The following is a 22,904-nucleotide window of genomic DNA, read 5'->3' as shown; positions in this document are numbered from 1 at the left end:
CATTTGGCAGCTCGGCAGCGCTAGGCTCGCCATGACAAGCTTGAAGCAGCACCAATCGCGACCCCACGCCATTGACGAAACCAGCCCGTTCATGCACACCATTAACCCTAACCCCTCCCGGCGTCATTGCCCCCTTTCACGACTTCTCCAAAGGTAAACAATCACAGACTGAAGGCATACCGTATCATTTGCAGTCAGCCCTTTCATCTCGATACCGCAAGTGCATTTGTGTCATCCGGAGAAGGTCCGCATATGATCTCATAGCACCTACATAATGCAAGCATCTTCTATCTATCGCATACGCATAATTCTGTGTCATCCCCTTTTCTCGTACTTACATCTTGATTACCGTCTGTAGGTTGCTTGGAATAGGTCTTACCTAGGTTGTTTCACCTGTCGTGTATTGCACCTGAACCTTGCTCAATACGGAGTCAGTCCCATCCAAACAGTCACCATCGTTCACAAACATGGCAAATGCTTCTTTGAGCATACATAGAATTTTTGATCACTTTTTGTCTTCATCTCTATGCTGGGTTAATGGCTAGTATAGGTATACGCGATCCGTTTATTGTGACCCCATATAACGCCCTGCATTGCAAACCCGATGCCAAGCTTTTAAACATTCCAATCCCCATTTTCTTTATCCATGGTTTCCCTTTGTATTTTGTTTTTTTTCTTGTTTACCTTTACTCGTCCACGTGGTCATACTTGGCCTGGTGAATGGAGATGGCTCTGCCACTGGGGTCGGTCTGCTTGACCCACTTGGGAGTCCACCTCATGACGGTAGACGCGCACGAAGGGGGAAAGTGCTCGTCGAACATGCAGCGGTACCAGTAAGCCTCCTTGGTATCGGGGATGTCGTCACCCCACTCGGGCTTGGGGTTCTTCATCATCTCGTCGGTGACTTGGAGCTCGGCCTGGTCCTTGAGAGCGTCGATCCATCCGTAGCCGACACCGTCGGAGAACTGCTCCTTCTGGCGGTAGAGGATGTTGTCGGGAAGGTAGGCACCCTCAGGCTGGTCCTTGGTATCGAAGGCCTTGCGGAGGATGTACTTCTCGAGCTTCTCCTTGGTGATCATCTTCTCCTGGGGATCGATGTTGAGAGCAACCTCGAGGAACTCCTTGTCGAGGAAGGGCACACGGGCCTCAAGACCCCAAGCAGAGGTGGACTTGTTGGCGCGCAGGCAGTCGGCCAAGTGGAGGTTCTTGACACGACGGACACACTCCTCGTGGAACTCCTCCTTGTTGGGAGCGCCGTGGAAGTAGAGGTAACCACCGAAGATCTCGTCAGAGCCCTCACCAGAGAGAACCATCTTGATACCCATGGCCTTGATCTTGCGAGAGAGGAGGTACATGGGGGTAGAGGCACGGATGGTGGTGACGTCGTAGGTCTCGAGGTGGTAGATGACATCGGAAAGCGCGTTAAGACCATCCTCAATAGTGAAGGTCATGACGTGGTGCTTGGTGCCGAGGAACTTGGCGACCTCGAGGGCGGCCTTGTTGTCAGGGGAGCCGGGGAGACCGATGGAGAAGGAGTTGAGTTGGGGAAGGAAAGTGACGGTCGAGAGCTTGTTCTCATCATCGATACCGACCAAACCCTCGCCCTTGTCCTGGGCCTCAGGGTCAACCTCCTGGTTGATGGCAGCCTGCTCCTCAGCGAGCTTCCTCAGGCGGAGAGACTCTCTCTGAGCGATGGCAGCAACCAAAGAGGAATCAAGACCACCGGAAAGAAGGACACCGTAGGGAACCTCAGCCATCAGACGTTTCCTGACAGACTTCTCAAGGGTCTCGCGGAGAAGCTTGAGGTCGAGAGGAGTCTGGGGGCACTTCTTCTCATCCCACCACGAAGGCTCGAAGTAACGGGTGGTCTCGCCAGTCAAGCTGTCGAAAACGTGGCCGGGAGGGAAAGCCTCGATCTTGTCGCAAACGGGATGGAGGGACTTGAGCTCGGAGGCGAAGTAGACGGTGCCGGGCTCCTGGGTGTTGTAGCCCTTGTAGAGGGTGGTGATACCGATGGGGTCGCGGGCGGCGATCGTGCGGTCCTGCTTCTTGTCGTAAAGAACGAAAGAGAACATGCCATCGAGGTGCTTGGGGGCATCGATGCCGTGCTCGAGGTACTAAATCGCATTGTAAGTATTTTTTTTCTCTCTTCATTCATCCTCTCCTTGACAAAGCGCGGAAACTCACCAAAGGAATGATGACCTCGCAATCTGAGGTGGTCTTGAAGTGGTAGGGGTTCTTCAAGTGCTTGCGGATAAGACGATGGTTGTAGATCTCGCCGTTGGCGGCAACGGCAATGCTCTCATCGGCGTTGGTGAGAGGCTGAGCGCCACTCTCTGTTTTTACCGTCAGTTTTGTTTGGTCTCTTTAGGCATTTTCCATAGGAGCAGGTTTTCCTTTGTACGCACCAACACCGACAATACTGAGACGCTCATGGCACAAAACTGTGTGAAGCGTATGGTGTCAGCCAATTTTGTTCCTTTTAATCAACCCCAATGAGTTCTCGGGTTCGATAAAGAGTGTCCGTACTAGTGTTGTGGCAGGTGACGCTGCCGCCTATATTAAAAAAAGACAATTGTTAGCCAAGTGCTCCAGAGCTGTCGGGTCATCAATCACATTGCGCAAGCGCGCATTATCGCATTTGTTTATCTATGAGGATGACTCAGGGGCATTTGAAATGGGAATGAGACTCACTCCAATCAGGACCACGGTGACGGATGCTGTAGATAAGATAAAAGTGTCAATCGAGTCAATTCCTCCTTGGTTTGCCGAAGCCCGGTCGGGCGGAAAGGTGGGGGAAAAGCGCTTACGCCTTGGAAAGCTTCAGAGCCGTAGGCTTGAACTTGGCGACATCTGGGTGGCTATTTGAAATATCATATTAGTTTATACAATCCTAAGAAAGGACGGTTTTCTGTCGCGAGCATCGTTTCTTTGTGCAGCTCGTTTAACCTCGGATGGACGGGGCGCTCGTGTCTTGGCGGAGCAATTTTTGGGTCGCAAATTGTTATCAGATGCGCTGCCATTGTTGCCCCTCCGTTCCGATTCCGCTCTTCCCCAAAAGGTCGTCTGCGAAACGACACATGCGATGACAGGTGAAGGTATTGTAGGAACACCACAAAAACTTTGGAGTCGCAACTTACTTGTGGCAAGCAAAGATTCCGCACATCTTGACTGTTGGTCGGAGTAGCTCCTGGTGTCTCTGAAATTGGGGCCTGAAAAATGATGCTTGGCGCTCAAAGGCGGAGTAGATGGTACCGAGTTGGCGAAGAGAGGGCTGCCTTTATAACTCGGGATGGTCGTCTTGAGACTGCGGGATGCGCAAAGAACGACGTGGAAAGCACAGAAGCTGAGGGTGCAAGCTAGATGAAGGCCGGATGGGATGAAATGATGAGAGGAAAAAGAGAGAGAAAAAAAAAAGGCCAAGAGGGAAAAAGGAACGGGAAGTACAAGAGGAGGGTTGTTGACTCAAGAGTCAAGGGGCTGGCCGTTTAAGAAGGGCCAAAGAGTCATAGATACGCGGGCACTTACGCATCTCTTGGCGAAAGATAATGTAGTGTGGTGATGTGGTGGTGAGCCGACGGAACCCCAGAAATCGGATCCAAAAGTCCAGTCTTGATACAGGATGAATCCGCACTTTGGCCCCCCCAGACCCATTCAAGACACTCCATCCAAAACTCCATTCAACTCCGGCGGTCTCCTGTGGTCTCGCCCGAAGGCTGACTTCTCTTTTCCTAGATCGTGTTCTTTGACTCCACGGAAGCATATGATTAACAGCGTGGCAAGCTTAAAATACTACGGCGTATTCTAGCTGCCACTATTTTGTCCAGGATATTGCCAATTCCAACGGCCCATTGGTTGCTTGGCTCCAGCATACCGGCCAAAAGACGGAGGAGGCGACAAGCTCCAGAGCCTCTTGTTCCCTTCTGCCAGTCCCTCGCCCCCAAAATCCGTCACAGCCCAAATCTTGAGGCCGGTTTCGGGACAGGCTGGTCCCTGAGATTGTCTGAAAAGGGACGGTCAATGAAACCCCACATATCGGTCTCAGTCCCGCAGGCCCGCATCCGCCAATCCAGGGATTACCTCCACCGGACTGATAAGAGAACCGCGGAAAGCCGTGTACCTTTTAGAAGCCATCATCAGCCGCCGAGCCAAGCATGTTAGCTGGCCACACAGTGGAGAGAAACGAACAGTAAATATTTTCATCACAGTGTGCCGGCAGATTATGTGCCAGCTGCATGGGCTGACAAGTCCTTCCAGCTCTCAACGTCATCGTGTCAACGGCATAAAGTCCAACTACCTTACAAACCTCAAGTGGGGGGGCGGCGACAGGTACCCCAGGTTTCTCCGCAAGCGGAGCGTGGCTTGCAACCTTGCCGTGAGGTTAAAAACTTCTTAAACAAACTGAAGGCAGAGAAAAGGCTAGTGGTAAATCATGTACGGAGTATGTGACTGAGAGACTATAAACTGGGTGACCGATATTCTAGGTCCTCCGGACGTGAACTTCCTGTGAAATAAATTTCGCTTTTTTTCTTTTTTCTCGAAACGCATACCTCTCCCGCCTTGACCGAATTATCTGCGATTGAAGATGACTCATGAGGGTTCATCCCACTAATTCCACTACTCCTCGGTCGAACTCGACCGCGAGTTTGGTAGATAGGAGATCTAGGTCCGAGACAGCAAGTATTGAGCACGAAAGTTAGGCGAAACGGACTGATCCATCGGGCGCAGCGTCGGTAATTTTGTTTTTTCTTAGACTCTTGTTCCTCGATCATGAGCATATAGAGCAGCCCGAAGATTGAATCGTGCGCAGGATCGCTATCGATGAATGAACTCCCTCCAAATGCCGCCGCAAACAATGAATTGGTATCCCTAAACTCCGTGTCCCAGTCCAGCAAAACAAAACTGCTCTCTCATTTTCACCAAGCACCTTCACAGTCGTGGGTTCCCAATCTATGGGGCGGCATTCTCCCGCACGACGCGCTTGATCCGACGTTCATACTCCTGACGATCTTTCTTGAAGAGATTGTACGCCTCAGCCTGGGCTGGGGACTCGGGGTTGGGGTCGTTGAGCAAGTCCTGAATGCCGAGTAGGATCTGCTTCATCGTGATGGCCGGCTTCCATGCCTCTTCTTCGTTAAGGATCGAGAGACAGACCGTGCCCGATGGGTAGACATTGGGGTGGAAGAGAGGGGGGACAAATTTGCCTGCTCAGACGCCAACATGTTAGCCATGTGATCGTGGGAAGAGGGGATGAACGAGGGCTAGCTTTCGGCGTACACTTGGGGGGTTTCGTGGGATATTCTGCATGCAGAAAACGTCAAGTCAGCACGTGTAATTTTTTTTGCTAAAGGCACCGACCGGTGCAGGGCGCATACCATCAGGGAAAGTGACGGTCAGCTTGAACAGACCACCCTCCCAGATTGTCTTTTCCTTGCCAGGAATACCACATTCCCAAATCTTCAAGTCGAGCACACCCTGCTGGTTCTTCTGGGGACGGGCATAGAAGCCAAAGGGATGGTCCTTTCGCCACTGCTTCCTAGAGGGAGAGAATAAGATTGTCAGTCTGCTGGACGTAGGTACACTGTTGCGCGCGATGCTTTGCGGCGTACCGTTCCTCTTGCAAGCGGTTCTGGCACAGCGCCATGGTGGTTGATGAGGTTGACGTTGACGGGGTTTGGCGTCGGTAAAAAGTTGAGCGGTGGCTGATCAACGTGGGATTTGAGTGATCCCTCGGACGGGCTGAATGCGACGACGATTCAACTTCCACGGCCGGCTTCTTGCTAATGCAATGACGGCGCCGAGAAACGTGGGGATGCGGCTGAAGAGCTGCTCGGGTTGGTCACGGGGGGGGGATGGGCGCGGATCAGAAGGTGGAGTGTGGAAAGGTCCTCTGCAGGTCAGAGATCCAATCCTATGGGCCACGCGATATGTAGTGTAGAAGCGTGGAGTATGTAGCCCCGCAAGGTGAGAGGTGGGAGTGATTTGGGGTTCGTAATGCCAAAAAAGAAAAGATGAGGGTTCGAATATCTGAGTATATGCGGAGAATGATGCGCAATCTGAATGGAAATAAGTGCTTTCTGGGAACCGACTGTGTCTGATGTAGTAGATTTCGAATCCTAATGAGGCTGGAGGAAAGGTTCAGTTCGCAAGTGGCAGCAAGTCGAAATGGCAGACGACGCGTTCGATAAATTGCGCCGGCCGTCGCTCAGTTATTGCCTGCCGGACTCGGAGTTCCTGTTGCCTCGAATAAGGAAGGCGGACAGTGGGTGAATGGCATGGAAGCTCTTTCCTTAACTTGTACTCCGAAGCTTCCACTTGTAAACCATCTCACCTAAAGTGAATGGGGCCTATTTGAGTGACAGCGTGTAGACTCCAAAATGAGCTTGATCCGCAGCCACACTAGCATCAGAAGATGGGATGACAGCGGGATGCCTGTTACTTTCAGTTTTCAAGCAACCTGATATCGTCAAGGAATATTGTCTGAAGCTGGAGGTGGTGTCCCTCGGCACACAGCGTACCCTGGCGGGCAATGGTGGGGTGAATAGTTCAAGCAGAGATGCGGGAAAGCGCCGTGAGGAGTGAGCCGAATTGCACATGCAAAGGAACCCCCCCTCGTCATCTGAACCCTTCTGCATGTCAATCTCCCTCTGACTTCTCTCCCTTGTTTTCTCCCACTGATCACCCTTTCTTTGGAGGTTTTGGTTCGCCCTTTGAAATCACAATTTTGGATTTGCCTATTCCAGAGAGATTTTGTATACCCTCCTGATATACCACTCCGCCTTGCATTAGCTTGGTTTCTACCCCAAACAGACAACTTCCCGCGTTTACCTCTTTCAAAGAGGTCGTGCTTCAACGTGGGGTCAACCTTTTTGCCCAAGCATCTGCTTCATCTGTCGGAACGAGGCGCATCCACGACGATCGACGTCTTTGCGATTTACACAACATTCTTACACACCCATACCGCACAATGGCTTCGAATAACGTCGGCGCAAAGGAGGAGGTGCCCAAGAAGGCCACCGTGGTCGACGAGTTCGACGAGGACGTGTCCGACCCGGATGAGGATGACCTGGATGACCTGGATGACATGCTCGATGAGTTCGCCGCAGTAGACCTTCAAGCCAAGAAGCCTTCGGGGCCAGCAAAGCCAGACGCCGCTGGGGCAGATGGTGCCAAGGGGGAAGATGATGTCCTGTCCGAAGAGGAGTTTGCGAAGCAGCTGCAGGCCGGCATGGCTGATCTCCTCGGGGACATCGAGAACTCGGTAGGCGCAAACAATTGCAATACCCCAATTTCTGCGGCTCTAGCTAACTCTGAGCCAGCCTGAGCTACAAGCCCAGTTCGAGAGCATATTCAAGGAGCTAGGAGCCGCCGCCGCCGCCTCGGGTGCCGAGACATCTGGTATCCCCACTCCAAAGGCCGAGACTTCGACCAAGACTCCTCCGTCTTCTTCCCGCAGAGCCTCGGCCGCGGCCTCACCATCGAGCAAGAATGCGGAAGCTTCCTTCCAAGAGACCATCCGACGGACCATGGAGCGCATGCAGACATCTGGCGAGCAAGCCACAGCCGCTGCCGCAGCTGAGGGTTCCGATGATTTCCTTGCTGAGCTGCTCAAGCAGATGCAGTCGGGTGGCCTTGACGGCGAGGGCAGCGAAGAGGAGTTCAGCAAAATGCTTATGGGAATGATGGAGCAGCTCACACACAAGGACATTCTGTATGAACCTATGAAGGAACTGCACGAGAAGTTCCCTGGCTGGCTGGAGAAGAACCGCGCGACGACATCCAAGGAGGATCTCGAAAGGTACGAGTTGCAGCAGAAGCTGGTGAGCGAGATTGTGGCCAAGTTCGAGGAGCCCAACTACGCGGATACGAGCAAGGAGCACCATGAGTACATCGTGGACAGGATGCAAAAGGTACATTGACCCAGCAGACCCCGATTCATTCGACACCGCCAACTGACACCCCTTGTGTATAGATGCAAGATGCTGGCCAGCCTCCCAACGACTTGGTCGGAGACATGCCCTCTGCCCAAAATCTCGACCTCCCCGACGATCAATGCGCCCCTCAGTAATTGTCTCAACACATCCAAACAAAAGCCTGCAGCGAGTATGATACCATGAAGAGTTAGTCGCCATCGAAAAATGTTGGGCAGTTTATTGTTGTGCGCCCTTATGTGTACTGCCATCTCAAGAGCAGCGCTAAAGTATGAGGATATAGAGTACTTAATGAGATCATTAACTCTAGTGATCCTGCACACCCACGTGTACCGACCCGTATTCTTGTTGCATATACCCTTCTAATCTGAAAATGACTATTGGCTGTGTTCCTTTTGTGTCTCCGAACACAATCAATCCTCGATGAATGTAACCCGAACTCCTTGTCCTATGCAAATGCAAGCTATGAATCCAATATGTGCCCCACGATATGAACAAAGCGCAAGAAAACTATCAAGCGTCACCATGGTATTTACCCTCCCATTTCCACGTCGTCCTGACTGTGGTGATGATGCTGTATCCCCGCATCACCACCACCACCACCACCACCACTTGGTTGTTGTTGCTGCTGTTGCTGTTGCTGCTGCGCCAAAACCTCCATAAACAGCGCATCGTACTCATCATCCTCCCCCTCCTCCTCCATATAATCGTCCCCTCGTTGTCGTTCTTGTTGCTGCCCTTGTTGCCCCTGCTGCCCTTCTCTTGCCCTCAAATCCTCCTGCGCCTGCTGATTAAGCGCCAACAAGGCCTCCAACTCCGCCTCCTCCTCTCGCGCAATCATATCCGCCATATAAGCATCTATATCCTGTTCTCCCCCTGTCCCTGTTCCTGGTGGTTGATCTTCCAATAGGCCTTCGAGAAATTGTTGCTGGTGGTTGAACTTTGCTCGTAGCTGCGCGAGTTCTTCGATTTCTTGCTCGAGAGCAGAAGCAGCAGAACCGTCGTCACCACCGCCGGTACCGGTGTGGAATTGAGAGGAGTTGAAAGGGTCGGGAGGGGCGGAGGCTTCTTTTGCGAGGCGGAGTTCGCGGTTGAAGCGGAGCCATTCTAGTTTTAGGAGCTATTTTTTTGTTTTTGTGGTCTGTTAGTGTGGGTGAATTGGATGGGATGGGATGGATGATGAAGATATTGGGGGGGTGGGATGGAAGGATTGGAAGAAAAAAAGAAAAATAAAGAAGAAACGAAGAAAATATATAGAGAGAAAGAGAGAAAGAGAGAAAGAGAGAAAGTAAAAAGAAAACAAACCTCATTCTCTCCACCTCTCCTCTCCCACGCCTTGTCGTCCGCTCGTTGCCTCACATTCTGCAAAAACAAACGCCGTCGGTCTTCTTTGCGGTTGGAGGAGAAGGAGGGATGGTTCATAGGTCGAGAGGGCCGGGAGTTGTATTTTAGGAATTTGTTGTTGTTGTTGGTGTTCCCCCCGTCTAACTGCTGTTGTGCTCCATCTGCCTGTCCATGCTGACCTGAGGCTTGCCCTTGTCCCTGTCCCTGTCCCTGTCCTTGACTTTGCAAAAACGACCCAAAGATAGGTGATGATTGTGACTGGCCTCCAAAGATCCCTCGTGGTTTCGAGGTCGGTGAACCTGGTGGTGAAGATCGGGACATTGTATCGAATGGGCGGATGGGCGAGGAAGAGAGGGGAGAGCTGATTTTTGGTCGGTATTGGGGTTGGTATGGCGAGGAGAAGGAGGTGGTGAAAGAGGGGAAGGTCGACGGCGTTGGCGTATCACTACTGTTGTTGTTATTGTTGTGGTTGTGATTGTGATTGTGGTTGTGGTTGTGATGGTGGCTTAAGGAGGAGGGATCTTGGACTTGGCCAAAGGAAAAGGCTGGAGTTGAGGTGGACATTATGACGACGGGGGCGGCGTCACTGGAAGCGGAGGAGGCTCCGGTATGGAAGAAAGACATAATCTGGTGGGATGACTTGGCACTGAGTTTGAGGAAGTTGGAGTTGTTTCGATTTGTTTTGGTGACTAAAAAGAATACGAAGTACCGGGCGTGGATATCCCTCTCGTCCCGGGTTGTCGCTTGTAAGTGTGTAGGCAGCAGAGCCAAAGAGGTCCGCAATGCGGGTCGGTTTGAAAAGAAGCCGGGAGTCGCGGTGAATATGGTACGCCGTTGGATTATTGGATATATATGTACAATAATACTAGTAGGGTCTTGGTATTGAGATCACAGCATGCAGTTTTCAGACGCAGTCATGCTTCCTCAGACGTGCTTGGACATTTTCTGTGTGCAACGTGAAGATCGCGTCTTTTGCTCGGCGAACCGCGGACGCACGTGTAAATTGGGGTACGCGACGGTGCAGTGCCATAGATGACGGGATTTGTTTGGTCCGCCAAATCTCAGGGTTAGGGTTTAAGCACATGCTTCTCACGTTTGACAACTGCGAGACACTTTCCCATTTCACATCAAACAAGCAACCGGTGATCTTGCCCGACTAAAGGTTCTTCCAAAAGGGCCCGCTGTGCTCGGCATCGATGTTTTCTTTCTAAAATCCCCCTTTCCAAGCACTCCGATGCATCATATGATCTCTACAACTTATTTAAAACATGTCCCCTCCGCCAGCCGTGAGTCAAGCCTCTCGCCCAGTGCAGCCTGGCAAAAGGTTACGAATTAGGTAGTCGACATCGACATGGACCGTCCTCCAAGAACGCCTGCGCCTTCTCGCTTCCTTATTGGCAGGAAACAATCTCAAGCCAATGCATCCTCGCAACGGTTACCAGATCCAAACCAGGCACCACAAAATGCAGCAAGCAGAGCACCAAAGTTCCATGCAACTCCACGTTTTCATGCCGGAGCTTCATCGACGCCAAGACCGTCGTACCGGACCTCTGCGGGCTTATCCTCTACGCCATCCGCCATAGCAAGCTCCATCAGAAGCCGTACCAATGTCCCAGAGAGACGAAGTCGATCTACGCTGGAGTTCATCGATGACGATCTGTTGCCTGTAGATGGAGAAAGCTCACCCTTTGCTCGCTATCCCGGCTCGGTGACACGGCCAGGGCAGGCGCCAGAATATCCAGAGCCGATCGAGTTTGACTCCTCATTCGTTTCGCAGTCGCCGATCAAGGTCAAGGAAGAAGGTGCGGATGAGTTGGACCGGGAACGGTCACACAAGCGACGTCGTCTTTCACCGGTTATTGACCTCGATGTTGAAGAGGTGGAGGCTAGTAGTCCACCACTTCCCTACGAGGGTGAGTGCGAAGGTCATGAAGTGGAGGAACTCATTGATGATGCAGAGTCCGCGGTCGATGAGGGTTCTTCACCACCAAGGGCACTGGAACATGACAAGGATGTAATCATCTCCAGCCCGCTTGCTTCCAGTGACAGAGACTTCGAAAAGGTAGACGAGAGTGTTGCCGGCAGTCACTCAAGTGAACCTCTCTCCTCACTACCACCTCGAGGCATTCGTTCACATGAGTACCGCAGTGAGTCCGAGGAGGGTCTAGAGGGCGAAGACGAGGATGATGATGCGGACGAGAATCAGCGGATGAACCCAGACTTAGGAGGATTCCACGGGAGCGATGAGGACCACACTCCCATAGCAAATCCACAAAATGCCTCTGACGTGGAACCAAATACAGACGCAGAAGATCACGACCATGAACACACAAGGCGAAACTCGTGGTCAACATCCATGAAGCCCAAGGGCCAAAATCCCTTCCTCAGGGCACCTCGCTTCAAGCCCAAATCACCCGGTCCCCCAGACCCTCCGCCAGACGTCTCTGTTCACCATACCCTTCTTCCTGACATCTTCTCGCCCCAGCGTCATCGAGGCGCTCGCTATGTGCCCGGTGGGCTAGCATCTGAACTACGAGAATGGTTACTGGAGGTCAAGGGAGGCTCCAGTACTGAACCGACTCCCGTGGCCGCTACTGCCCACCTTGCCGTCGAAACCGTAAAGAAGTGCGGACCTGGGATTAGTATGACACTTGTTACCGGTCGACCAATGATTGGTGGACCTGATGGAACCAAAGTGCCCAGGAGTTATAGGGCTTTGCTAGCTGGTGATGGGAGAATGGAGGGGCTTGGTGGAAGTGGTGCTGGTGTTGAGAGCAAGCCGGAAAGAGAGGAGGAAGGTGCGGATGAACCGGACAGGAAGCCGTTGGTGCCCGGCGCCATGGTAGCGATTGCACCACCAGCATGGGACATTGACTTGGGTGAGGAAGAAGAGGATGACCAAGGTGATAAGGGCAAGTGGGCGGTTGCGTATCGGTGGGATGTACTTTGAAAGAGATGCCCGAGACGCCGTCATCTGCTCCGCCACACTGAACGGCCCGATATCATTCGAGATGTCGGTGACAGGTTATATGGTTCGGGTTTATTGTTGCCGACTGTCACTATGGCGCTTGGCGTAGTTGGAAGGAAGTCGGGTTTCTAGTATCCTCTTAAAAGAGCACATATCAACACAAGTGTCAGGTGCTACGTGGTAGACCCTTCAGCGGATCCAAACGCTTGGCATCATGGTATCTTGAACACTCAACGAAACTTTTATGAACACAAGGGCAGTCGTTCTAACTTTCATCGATACCTACTCATATACAATCGAAGGTTGTAGAACTAAACAAGTCCTTGACAGAAATCTCATGTCCCAGTCTGATCTGAGGCAGAACCGGGTAGATATCAGGTATACAATAGAAGGAGATTCGGCTTCCCCTTGACTTCGTAATTCAGGCTGAAAGCGGCTTTGGCTTTAGGCATGTAGGGAAGGCAGCCGTATTAGTTTGATACGGGCGTCCCGAACGTTGGATCCGAAGAACGAGTTTGCTATCATCTGTCCGACAGTTTGACAGGCCAATGTGGTAGCACTGGCTTCTGATATCTGAGTGATTGCATCAACCTCATTTTTGCGTGGGCTGAGAAATGGGAGGCGGTTCCCAACTTGAGGTTCCTCTGCAGTCGCCTTCCATTTGCCTGCACTCGGCCCTCAAGGTCCCCGACAATTCCTACGTTTCGAAATATCCAAGGATTCGTGACATGGAAAGCACGTTTAGTTTAGCGAATGCGAATGGCAAGGATGACCCCAAGGGGGAGGTTTCCAATCTTTTCATGTCCAGTTTTGGAAGGCAGCACTCTTGAAGAAGACTTCCAAGGAAAGTGTCAGAACTGCCCGACAATTGAAGGAAGTGCATAAAAGAACGGTTTTCTATTGGAGGACTTCTACACGGGAAATTAGAACCAGAATGCGGAGTCACTGCGGGGACCCCTTGTCACGCCTTCCCCAAACTCGGCTCCCCCTGTCTGTTTTTTCCCCAGGACTGTTCCTGCCCCGGATCCCAGCATCGACGCCGACGACGACTCCAGTGGGTCAACGGCCAGGGCATCCATATTCACAGACTGAAGTGGGAATCTCGGGGTTCACCGTGTTTGGTATTGGGAGTTCTATTTGTCCTTTTCTTGCTATTTCCTGTCTACAGTAGCTGGGAACTCAGTCCTCCACATCATGTTCTACGACCAAAGAAATCATTATCTTACACGTCTGGTCTCGTCGAGATCCGTGATAGCATCCATCCTCTTGGGAGATCTGGAGTCAAGGGTGGTGGGACATCTCGCAACCAGCCGCCTCCTCTCCTACATATCTCCAACTTGCACCAAGTACCTCACTGCCACGTTTTCCCTCCAGTCAAGAGACAGAGAGGTACAAGGCACCTGCTCCAGTGTCTCGGTCGTCCAGAACCACTTGAAGTCTCTCCACTAGACAGCCTATCTCTCTCCAGTTGGTCTTCCCAGTTGGTCCTCCCAGTTCCCTCCCACCCCGTCCCGCGCGCTATCCGCCCGGCCAACCCCCTGGTCTATCTGGCCACATAGCACGCGCTTCATCGGTAATCCGTCGACAATCCGCGAATGCTGATTGCATGGCCCTGTCTGGGTTTGACGGCTGATCCAACAGTCTCGGGCTGTGGAAGGGGGGTCTTCTTAGACGGCAAAACCAACCAAGCACTCGGCGGAATGTTTTGTTCTGACCTTGCTTGGCACTGCGACTGAGTTCGAGGCCGATATCCCCGGGGCTGGTGAGAGAAGTTGATAAGACCAAAGGCCACAACAGTCCGGAGCTTCACTGGTACGCATCATATACCTTCGCCCGACCTACTGACTTTGCTCCTGACATTGTCCTTTTTTTCCCCATCTTGACAGATGCTACCCTGACCTACCTCAGCTGCACTACTCGCGGCTGTTTTGTTTTTAACCTCTTGCTTGGGCCCCGCTGAAGACGCCACAACCGATACTTGGAGCTTGGCCCTTCTTATCATTCAACTTTCATCCCATACAATCAAAAACATCGATTGGAGCAGCGACCTCTGATCCGTATCTGTGCCGAAGCTTTTCGTCAGTTTGTCTGGCGTCTTCTCTCATCGTCCACCTTGCATCTCACTCGATAAAGCTTGAAAGGACATTCGAACCAGATGCCGAGGACATGAATACCTACACAGCCTGACATCAACCTTCAATATAGCCAGCCTTTGTTCGCCTCATCAACACATGTTGTCAATGCGAATTCGGTCTTTGCATGACCAAAGAATCTCTTGCCGTCAACAACAGTTCGTATGACGAAGGACCGCGGTGGAAACAGCAAATTTCTTTCAAAAAACCAACTATCGCGAAGGCCATGCACACTAGGTTTCCTGAGTGGGATTTTAGCATCAGGTGGTCGGGTGCGCTCAAACAAAAACCATAAGCTCAAACGAACATCTACGTGGACATCCCACCAGGCGACTTCTTTGAGCAATCCCATCCGAGGCATCAGGATCATTTCGCATGTTCGGTGGAACTCGGCTCAAATCCACAAAATGGTCAGCATACAGCAGGCAGAGCCGGCACCGGCACTTATATCGGCGCCAGTGCCAAGCACTAAGCCTGCTCATCGAGCAATCGACCTGGTCAAAGGAAGGACAACTTCGCCGGCGGTTGGCAACCTCCCGCTTCTGAGAGGGCCTCGCAATGGAGATACGAGAACAGCCGTGATTGTTTTTGGCCAGGGCCAGGAGAAAATTGTGGCTGTATTTGCCGAAGTCTTGGGGAAATCTTACCGGGTGAGGAATGGGTTCAGAGACGTCTCTTCAGATGATCGGGATTTGGTGGTTGGCATTGCCGCAACACAGGCAAAATCCGACATTGCAGCTCGGGACAGGACCTCGATCGTCGCCATCAACGTTCATTGTACCAGCATGGGCATGCCTCCAGACGCATATCTCTCCGCTCAGTGTGACTACGAATTTCTATACACAGAGGCACTTTGTTCTAGACGGGACATTTCACGTTTTGTTTCTCACACACTTGGGCAGCTGAATCATCACGAAACCCTCATGGCCAAACCACGGACATACTTCATTTCGACAACGTTCCCCGACGTACATGCTGCCCTCCCGAATATCGATATCCTAACCGTGGGTGCAGATGCTGTTGAGATCAGGGTTGATCTCTTGAAAGAGCCACTCGCTGACGGAACTTATGCTCCGGTTCCCAGCTTGAGTTATGTTGGCGAACAGGTGATGCTGCTCCGTCAAAGGACAGAACTGCCAATCATCTTCACCACCAGATGTACGGCCGAAAATGGGCGTTTTCCGATGGACAATCCTGATCTATACTACGAGTACCTCTACAGGGCAATCCAGTGGGGAGTGGAGTACATCGATGTCGAGATTTGGCTCCCGGAGAGGATCAGGAGGAGGCTTTATGAGCAACGTGGCAGCAGTCGCATCATGTCCGCATTTCACGACTTCTCTGGGACTTTCAAGTGGCCATCAGCAAGGGCAGAAGCAACTTTCCGGGAATCAGCACGGTTTGCGGATATTGTCAAAATGATCGCCATCATCAACGACCACAACGAAAACTTTGAACTGGAGTATTTCCGCTCTAAGATTAAGGCAGAATACCCCGATGCGCCGCCACTGTCTGCTGTAAACATGGGCGAAACAGGACAGTTTTCACGGACCTTGAACCGGGTTTTTACACCCATCACTCATCCTCTATTACCGATAATCGCCGCTCCCGGTCAGTTGAGTGCCTCCGAAATCAATCAGGCTTTGGCCTTACTTGGACAACTGCCGAGAAAGAACATCTACGGAATCAACACCCCCTCTAGCCGCATATCGACCCCTCAGGCACCTTTCTATGGGAAGTGTTTCAACGAACTAGGTCTGCCCCACCACTTCTCTGTCGTGGAGAGACCCCTCAAAGGTTTCGCCTCTGTGGAAGCGTGGTGCAACCAGAAGAACTTTGGTGGTGCTTACCTCTATCCGGCTGTTTCTTTTCAGCATTTGATCTCAAATAGTGCCTTTTTTGCATCCATCAACAATGGAACGGGGCCGATTCTCAGCGATTCAGTAAAGCTTATTGGCATGGTGGACACGATTGTTGTTCAATCCAAGGGCTCGTTTTCTGCTTCCCCTGCACTGTCCTCAGCACCGTCCAGTCCAGGACGTCACCAAAACAGCGAGTCAATAGGTTCCGTTGCTTTGTCGCAATCCGGCCTCCCACCTACCACGGTTTTGGTCTTCGAAAATGCTGCTTGGAAAGGGATATTGAGTACACTCACTCGCGACTTTGCTCCTTCGGCTTATTCTGGGCGTGCCGCCGTGGTTCTTGCTTCAAACTCCGACGATGCTGCCAGTCCTCTCCTTGCGCTTAAAGCTCTGATGGTGAGCAAGATCTACACAGTCGGCTTCAAAGCGTCGCCAGCTGTTGCCAGGGATTTCAATCTGGAGCCCTTCGACAGTCTTGAGAGTATGCAAAAGGCCCGTACGAATGATGCTTATCCCGCCAATCATGGTGCCTCGCCTTTCGTGGTCGTGAGCGCGTTGGCCCCGGAGAAGAGTAATCTTGTCGGTATGCTGGTCCGCGTCTTTGGCTCTCGGGGCCCATCAACGTTTCGCAAGGTTTTTCTTGACCTTGCTGATGGATCGTTTCCTCGAAAAGGTGATCCCAAATTGATTGCAGAGCAATGCGGCTTTGCTGCTTATGGTGCTGAGGACGTCATGGCTTTCACCACTGTCGAAACGCTGCGTCTTCTTGTTGGTCAGAATGTCCCTTACAGCTTCGTACGTCTGGCCAGCGGACGGCCGATGTTTTGATATCTGCACAAACATTCTGACCTACATCTCGAGACGCACTCTGTGCAGAAAACCCGTGATCTTCCGCTAGCTATCTGCATATTCTCGGTGGCTACCACGAGGAGGTTAGTTACACAAACACTCCCTCAAATGTCTGCCACTGCTGGCTACCATGACTGACATGTCTTTCCAGTTTCTGATGGTACCCCGTCGCCGATACCAACGCCGATGTTGTGCATATTTCGTTGTAGAGAAGCAAGACACATCAATCGTTCTCAGTCTCGGCCTTGAGAGCATATTTCATGGTGTTTGACACGGCGTCCCTCCTTGGTGTGGGAAGTCTTTCTTCTTAAAAGACCTTACCAAGATGGTTCGCTTTTTCGATGCAAGATCGGTGTCTTGTCTATCATCACACAAAGGAAAGCTGATCGCTCTTGGGGGTTTTGTTTTGGTATCGCGTTTCATCGTGGTACACCCACAGCTTTGTTCATCCACCCCCGGCGTTGCATTATATGCATTTACTTTCATGTGGCTCAATGATCATACCCACCATCTTCGTTATCCTTGTATCGTTTGCTGAATGACAATGGTTTCATGGATTGCTAGTCATACCTACCTGCTTGTCGTTTAGCCCTTCACAAGAGATCTAGATACCTCGACGATCCTCTGGATTCACCACCTTTTTCTGGAATCGGGAAGTTAAAGGACGAGCGACGCCACCGACACCTAGATGCCTCGAGAACGTCGGATAAGCCTACATATGACGTTGCAAGATTCCTCCCGTCGACCATACCCACTAATAGTCATAGGTGGCCATGAGGCAAGGCCTCCGGCTAGTGATTGTAAGGCCTTTCGCTAGTTGCTAGTTCCTTCGCTCGGGTAATATGAAGTGTAACGGCACTTGGAGTCATATAACAAATCAACCATCCGAAACGTTGAGGATCAGATTTGATCGGCACCGCCATCTTTCTTCGTGGGGCGCTCTCGGACTTTCTTCCCCAAAGACCATCCTGTTTTGTCGACCAGCGACCACCTTGTTTAATACTCTACGGCAGTCGAACAACGTCTTTCCTTAGCCACCCTATCCTCATCACAATATGGTCTAACCAGCATACAAACTTATCCTGCCTTCCGGTCCGTACTGTCGAAACTCTATTGTCAACCTCAACTCATCATTACCAACTTGAGCTGTAGACACCAACAGACGAAAAGTTGGCCGCTAGGTCCCCCTTGACTTTCGTCCAGGGTTGTGACGTCCTTGGCGATACGAAGCCCCAAAATAGTCGAAGCGAACGAACAAAACAACCAACAGATTCCGTTTCTGTTCTGGGTCACGAACAGCAAGTTCCTCGAACAGATGACATGCCGTTACTCAAGAGATATAGATCAGGCTTCGTCAAGGAAGAACTTCAACATGCACTCACGACCATGCTGCACACTCAGGTATACCTACTCAAGAGACACTGAGAAAGTATTGTATCACCAGTCATTACTCCAGCAGCAACCACGATCCTCTCCCTCAAACGATAATGTTTCCTTGGACGTGCGTCGCCTAGCCAGCATTTGACCCTGACTCTCTCAAATAAATTTGCCCAGAACGCCCAAAGTCGTCAGCGTCAACTTCCAGCGCAAAGTCCGTCCATCAAACCAGGAACTGCCCCGGCAGTGCCTACTGTCTCTTTCTTCCACGGGATACGAACCCCCCCATAGAATAGCTGGGTGCCAAACGAACGCCACAAAGAATAAATAATCAGGTAATCAGGGGAAACAGGAGAATAGAAAAAAAAAACATACAGCACCTGGGATTCGCTGGTCGTCACCGACCCAACTACTAGTCAGGCGATTAGTGGCTTATCTATGGGAGAGCGGACGGGATCCCGAGTTTTCCACTATCTATGGCCGTATGTATTTATTATTTCTGAAACTCAAAGCTATAATGGTCTGTCGAGATTCATGATGGCCAACCCACCGACTGATGGACGCTGGCTTAGTGATGAATGAGAATGGGTGAAGCAAAGCGAAGAGGTTTGGATTTGATATGATAACTACCTAGGTGTCCATACTGAAAGAAATGTACGCACGCAGCCCAATAATAGCTATTACAAGACTTGGGAGTTAGAGAGAAAGAGTCATGAATGCCTTGCACAAACCAAAAAGTGTATCTGTTGTGTCGACTCATATACTCAAAAGCCTGAGTGACCCAAAGGACCAGAAGCGTATAGAGCCACGACGATATGTACCCAACGGGTAACATTGTCGACATTCCTTGCCCCTCAAGATTATGAATCCCTTCCAGTAAGGGTACTGTATGCAACGATACCGGCTTGGGAAAAGCATGAATGGTACGGTATGTGCATCCGTGCCAACGGCGGCTCCCGTCCCGATCCGACAATTCGGTCACTCATCCTCCGAGCCGCATCTCAGTCTTTGCCTGTGTAGTGTGTACATACATAGCTAACAGCTTGGCTTGGCTCTTAATATGGTTTCCTGTGGAAGAGGCCAAAGCACAAGAATGGTCGCTGGTAACTGCCAGTCCGTGATGATGAGACGATGGCGCCGCCGTTGGCAGTCTGTGCCTTCAGTCACTTGGTATAGGGCACCATTTCGATCATGGATAGAGATACTGGGCCTTTGTCTGATGGAAGACAGCCAGGAGAGAAGGGTAGCTGGGATTGGGAAGTGAATGGATGGCAGTCCGGACATAGAGTGTGCGGTGGCTGTTTGTTCCCGAGGCTTTGGTAACTGATGAGGGACTCCTGACGCTCTTTCCAGGGGTGCTTGGCAGTCCCTTCATATATCTAGTGAAGTCAGGAAGGGGGTACTATTCTAAACTTAAAGTTGCCCCTGATATTGCAAGCGTGAGCAAGAGAGAGACGGGGATGGCTCGGCTCCGAGCTCCCGCTGGTGATGCGCCAAGCTTTGTCTGAAACATACAGGACTTTGCTTCAAGCCCTGAGGGTGTCTCTCAGCTCGAACCCAACAGTCTGCTGTCTCTGTTGCATGGTGTCGGAACAAAAGGTTGGAGAAATGCATGGCTTTCCGCCCGTTTGATGTGATGGTCCCTGCCAAGCCAGCATTCACATCGATCTTTATGTCTCATCGCCCGTCGGTGACTGATGCCGGAAATTGTCAGCATGACGGTTCCGCACATACTCTTAAGTCTGGAACGCTGTTACGTACCCCCTCTTGGCCTGGGGTGCAGTCATGGAGGGTTGCCCTGACACCCCGTCTACAGACGGTGAGGATCATCACTGCGGGATAGCTCCTTTGATTACGCACTATGGACTGCGATTCGTGCGGCAGTGACGATAAATGAAGATCTCGGGACGGATCCAGGGGAGACGGTGTCGAGGTCGGGGAGGCCTTCCGCTGTACCTCCAGGCTCGTGACGCATGCTCCGTCCACCGTTGGATTCTGGGGGCACATGGGCCCCAAACCAAGTCGTGTTTCCTCCAAGTTTACCAGTGAACAAAAGGACCTATCCCGGAGTGGAAGGTTAGGCGAGGTGCTGTAGGATGCATGCATGCCGGCATTGACCACTTTGACAAGCCGGGAAGGAGCACAAGAGTGCGGTCTCGGTAGGTATGCAGGCGGCTCAAGTGCTGTCGTAGTGCAGACAGCGTAGCATACCTAAGTAGGTAGCTTTAATCCAATCGGCGATGTGGCATAAGTGAAGGAAATGTCCTATGTATGTGGATCGTTGTGAAGAGTTGAATGCGGATGGGTAGTGGGATGAAAGTGAAGCTTGAAACTGGTTTACATGGTCTCTAGTATGAAACTGAAGGGTGTCAGTCATAGTCCACACTTGGAGCTCGAAAACACGGGTGTCATGTCAAACGGCTGGGACTGTTGTTTCGGTCGGGGTGCTCATGAGATTCCCAAGGTTCTGGGCTTGAGAAGATCTGGAGAAGACAGAGGACGCGTGGAATCAAGGATCAAAGACAAAGAAGCGAGACAAGAAGGGTAAAAGCAACAAAGTTAGCGAGATCAGAGGGGTGGTTGAGGAAAGGATGGTGGAATGTTCAACAGGGGAGGGAGCCTGCGACGTCCCATTGACTGGGTCGACCGTCTCGATTTCGAATGGGTATGGCCTGGTCACTGACGAATACCTTGCCGGCTAGCGTCATTTTAGGTGTGGTATGCGATGAATCGAGTTTAAAAGGGGAAGGAATAGATGACGTTCCTCATCAACTCAAGATTCGGGCTTTCCGTCTCTCCGTTGGGTAGGTTATTGTACTAGCTGAGTTCGTTCTGTGAGATCGATGCAAGTTGCGAGTTGGAGGAACTGAGGAAGGACTGCAGTGGACTCGAGTGACTGGGAGTTTTGCGGCTACAGTACAATAGAGATCAATATACTGTTAGAAACACTGTGTACCTCTGCAGTCAAGTTCTGAATGGGGTAAAAACGCAGTCCCGGAGTGTCACCTTTCAACTGCCCCGGTCTCCCTTTTCTCCTCACTCCTCGGCTCCCCCGCAAAGAACCCATGTTCATCACCGACATGGCTGACACGAGAGAACATGGATGTCCTTCAGGTTTTGTGCTTTCTCGAGCCTCTGCCTCTCCTCATTTTATGCAAATCGATACAACCCAACAACCGTTACATACTCCCGTGGTCGGTGATGTGATGGATCGATGCATGCTTCCCATCTGGCGACTTGCCTGTCTGAGTAAACACAGCCGACTAGTGTCGTCGTCGTCTCTGCTCGCTGACTGAGGCAATCGGTCATCTTCCCTCCAGACTCCCTTGTTCGCCTCGAGAAGCCTTCGGGCAGCTAACCTACGCTACGGAATCCGATCCGTACCGCTCGAACACAGCTGCCATCACTTCCACCTCCAGGATTCCCAGCATCTCACCCGGCACTACACTACCTGCCAGTACCGATGATGCGGGGCTACTCCGGGCCGTCGTCAAGGTGGTATTGACCGTAAACACCTTTACTCGACCACTTTTACTTTTCTTGGCCAAGTCCCCTGCCTTGAAACCTCTCGCTATTCGTTCTCTGCTCAACTCCACGAACTCGCTTGCGAACATTGTTCGATGCTTTCGTATTCGCCATTGTCATGATCTTGAAGTTTACTTGATCATGTTTTGTCATCCTTCAACGCCGACATCCACAACCATCCGCGCCTCCATCTCCTCCGCGCTTGGTGTATGATTAGTGAGACTTGAACTCGGAAGAGAGGAAATCGTTCACCTTGTCGCCTTTGGCCAAAGTCGCCCTTTCGCCAGGTCCAGACATTACATCACCTCCAATTCATTGGCAAGACTCCAAGCCCAGAGATGCTTTGACGACCATGCGATATCAGAGACGACCATAACAATACTTTGTGGCTTCCACTTCCATCTTCACCTTCATCGTCATCCACCAAAACCGTCCTGAGCATTCAGGCCTATAATGCCGGGACCGTCACCACTTTTCCCACAGTTCATCCAGGAGCCATGTCTCTTCCTCGTCCTCAGGTTGGCATTGAGCGGCTGCCTGCCCGCCGACTCAGCAATGAGCCACGTGAATCCATGAACTGCAAGTCATGTCGAAAACGCAAGGTATATAGGCCACCTCCGCACGTGCTCAGTAGCCTGGGAACACAACCAAGCTAACCAGGCCGGGTTTCACAGATCAAATGCAACCGCCTTCGACCTGCCTGTGAAGCCTGTCAAATCTTCCAATGTCCATGCATCTACGGTGCGTTGTCATACCCAAATACTTGCCCCACCCGCGGCTCCTGAAGGTCATCAGACCTAACAGGCCGAGCAGAGAACGCTGACAGGTAATTTTTATCATAGACGCTGTACCCAAGAAGAGGGGCCCAAAGACCGATGTCTTGGAAGCATTACTAAAGCGAGTGGATGGCTTGGAA

General features: G+C 51.5%; 6 protein-coding genes across 6 annotated transcripts; 3 read left to right on the top strand and 3 right to left on the bottom strand.

The window, feature by feature from the left end:
• Window positions 1–686: 686 nt before the first annotated feature.
• Window positions 687–3,166, bottom strand: B0T23DRAFT_308778 (putative asparagine synthase; the record flags this gene model as incomplete). The annotated part of the gene is made up of 7 exons (XM_062834489.1): window positions 687–2,117; window positions 2,188–2,336; window positions 2,409–2,444; window positions 2,530–2,556; window positions 2,695–2,720; window positions 2,811–2,861; window positions 3,141–3,166. 7 exons carry the CDS (start codon window positions 3,164–3,166, stop codon window positions 687–689), a joined length of 1,746 nt encoding a protein of 581 aa, XP_062697847.1.
• A 1,698-nt stretch (window positions 3,167–4,864) lies between these two features.
• B0T23DRAFT_37869 (putative ubiquitin--protein ligase hus5) lies at window positions 4,865–5,995 on the bottom strand. Its single transcript, XM_062837112.1, has 4 exons — window positions 5,610–5,995; window positions 5,376–5,536; window positions 5,278–5,301; window positions 4,865–5,204 (listed from the first exon to the last, which is right to left on the bottom strand). Exons 1-4 carry the CDS (start codon window positions 5,642–5,644, stop codon window positions 4,951–4,953), a joined length of 474 nt encoding a protein of 157 aa, XP_062697846.1. The 5' UTR covers window positions 5,645–5,995; the 3' UTR covers window positions 4,865–4,950.
• Window positions 5,996–6,967: 972 nt separating this feature from the next.
• B0T23DRAFT_308558 (Pex19 protein family-domain-containing protein) lies at window positions 6,968–8,068 on the top strand (the record flags this gene model as incomplete). The annotated part of the gene is made up of 3 exons (XM_062834475.1): window positions 6,968–7,261; window positions 7,320–7,910; window positions 7,973–8,068. 3 exons carry the CDS (start codon window positions 6,968–6,970, stop codon window positions 8,066–8,068), a joined length of 981 nt encoding a protein of 326 aa, XP_062697845.1.
• A 229-nt stretch (window positions 8,069–8,297) lies between these two features.
• On the bottom strand, window positions 8,298–10,034 carry B0T23DRAFT_37854 (uncharacterized protein). Its single transcript, XM_062837102.1, has 2 exons — window positions 9,237–10,034; window positions 8,298–9,051 (listed from the first exon to the last, which is right to left on the bottom strand). Exons 1-2 carry the CDS (start codon window positions 9,897–9,899, stop codon window positions 8,464–8,466), a joined length of 1,251 nt encoding a protein of 416 aa, XP_062697844.1. The 5' UTR covers window positions 9,900–10,034; the 3' UTR covers window positions 8,298–8,463.
• Window positions 10,035–10,403: 369 nt separating this feature from the next.
• On the top strand, window positions 10,404–12,622 carry B0T23DRAFT_371793 (uncharacterized protein). The gene has a single exon (XM_062836668.1). It carries the CDS (start codon window positions 10,627–10,629, stop codon window positions 12,223–12,225), a length of 1,599 nt encoding a protein of 532 aa, XP_062697843.1. The 5' UTR covers window positions 10,404–10,626; the 3' UTR covers window positions 12,226–12,622.
• Window positions 12,623–14,782: 2,160 nt separating this feature from the next.
• Window positions 14,783–17,065, top strand: B0T23DRAFT_306237 (type I 3-dehydroquinase-domain-containing protein; the record flags this gene model as incomplete). The annotated part of the gene is made up of 1 exon (XM_062834363.1): window positions 14,783–17,065. One exon carries the CDS (start codon window positions 14,783–14,785, stop codon window positions 17,063–17,065), a length of 2,283 nt encoding a protein of 760 aa, XP_062697842.1.
• Window positions 17,066–22,904: the final 5,839 nt, after the last annotated feature.

This window comes from Neurospora hispaniola (genome assembly GCF_033458365.1).
Source record: "Neurospora hispaniola strain FGSC 10403 chromosome Unknown B0T23scaffold_1, whole genome shotgun sequence".
Taxonomy (NCBI): Eukaryota; Fungi; Ascomycota; class Sordariomycetes; order Sordariales; family Sordariaceae; genus Neurospora; species Neurospora hispaniola.
The sequence above is the reverse complement of the archived record's forward strand: the minus strand, read 5'-3'. Positions and strand labels throughout refer to the sequence as shown.

Excerpts from the sequence above, each read along its gene's own strand:
- B0T23DRAFT_37869 (XM_062837112.1), bottom strand. The coding sequence starts at position 5,644 with ATGGCGCTGTGCCAGAACCGCTTGCAAGAGGAACG. Across the intron at positions 5,302-5,375 it reads GACCGTCACTTTCCCTGATG|AATATCCCACGAAACCCCCC; the intron begins GTATGCGCCCTG and ends TTCTGCATGCAG. Across the intron at positions 5,205-5,277 it reads TCCCACGAAACCCCCCAAGT|GCAAATTTGTCCCCCCTCTC; the intron begins GTACGCCGAAAG and ends GCGTCTGAGCAG.
- B0T23DRAFT_37854 (XM_062837102.1), bottom strand. The coding sequence starts at position 9,899 with ATGTCTTTCTTCCATACCGGAGCCTCCTCCGCTTCCAGTGACGCCGCC. Across the intron at positions 9,052-9,236 it reads GGAGAGGTGGAGAGAATGAG|CTCCTAAAACTAGAATGGCT; the intron begins GTTTGTTTTCTT and ends ACAAAAAAATAG.
- B0T23DRAFT_371793 (XM_062836668.1), top strand. The coding sequence starts at position 10,627 with ATGGACCGTCCTCCAAGAACGCCTGCGCCTTCTCGCTTCCTTATTGGC.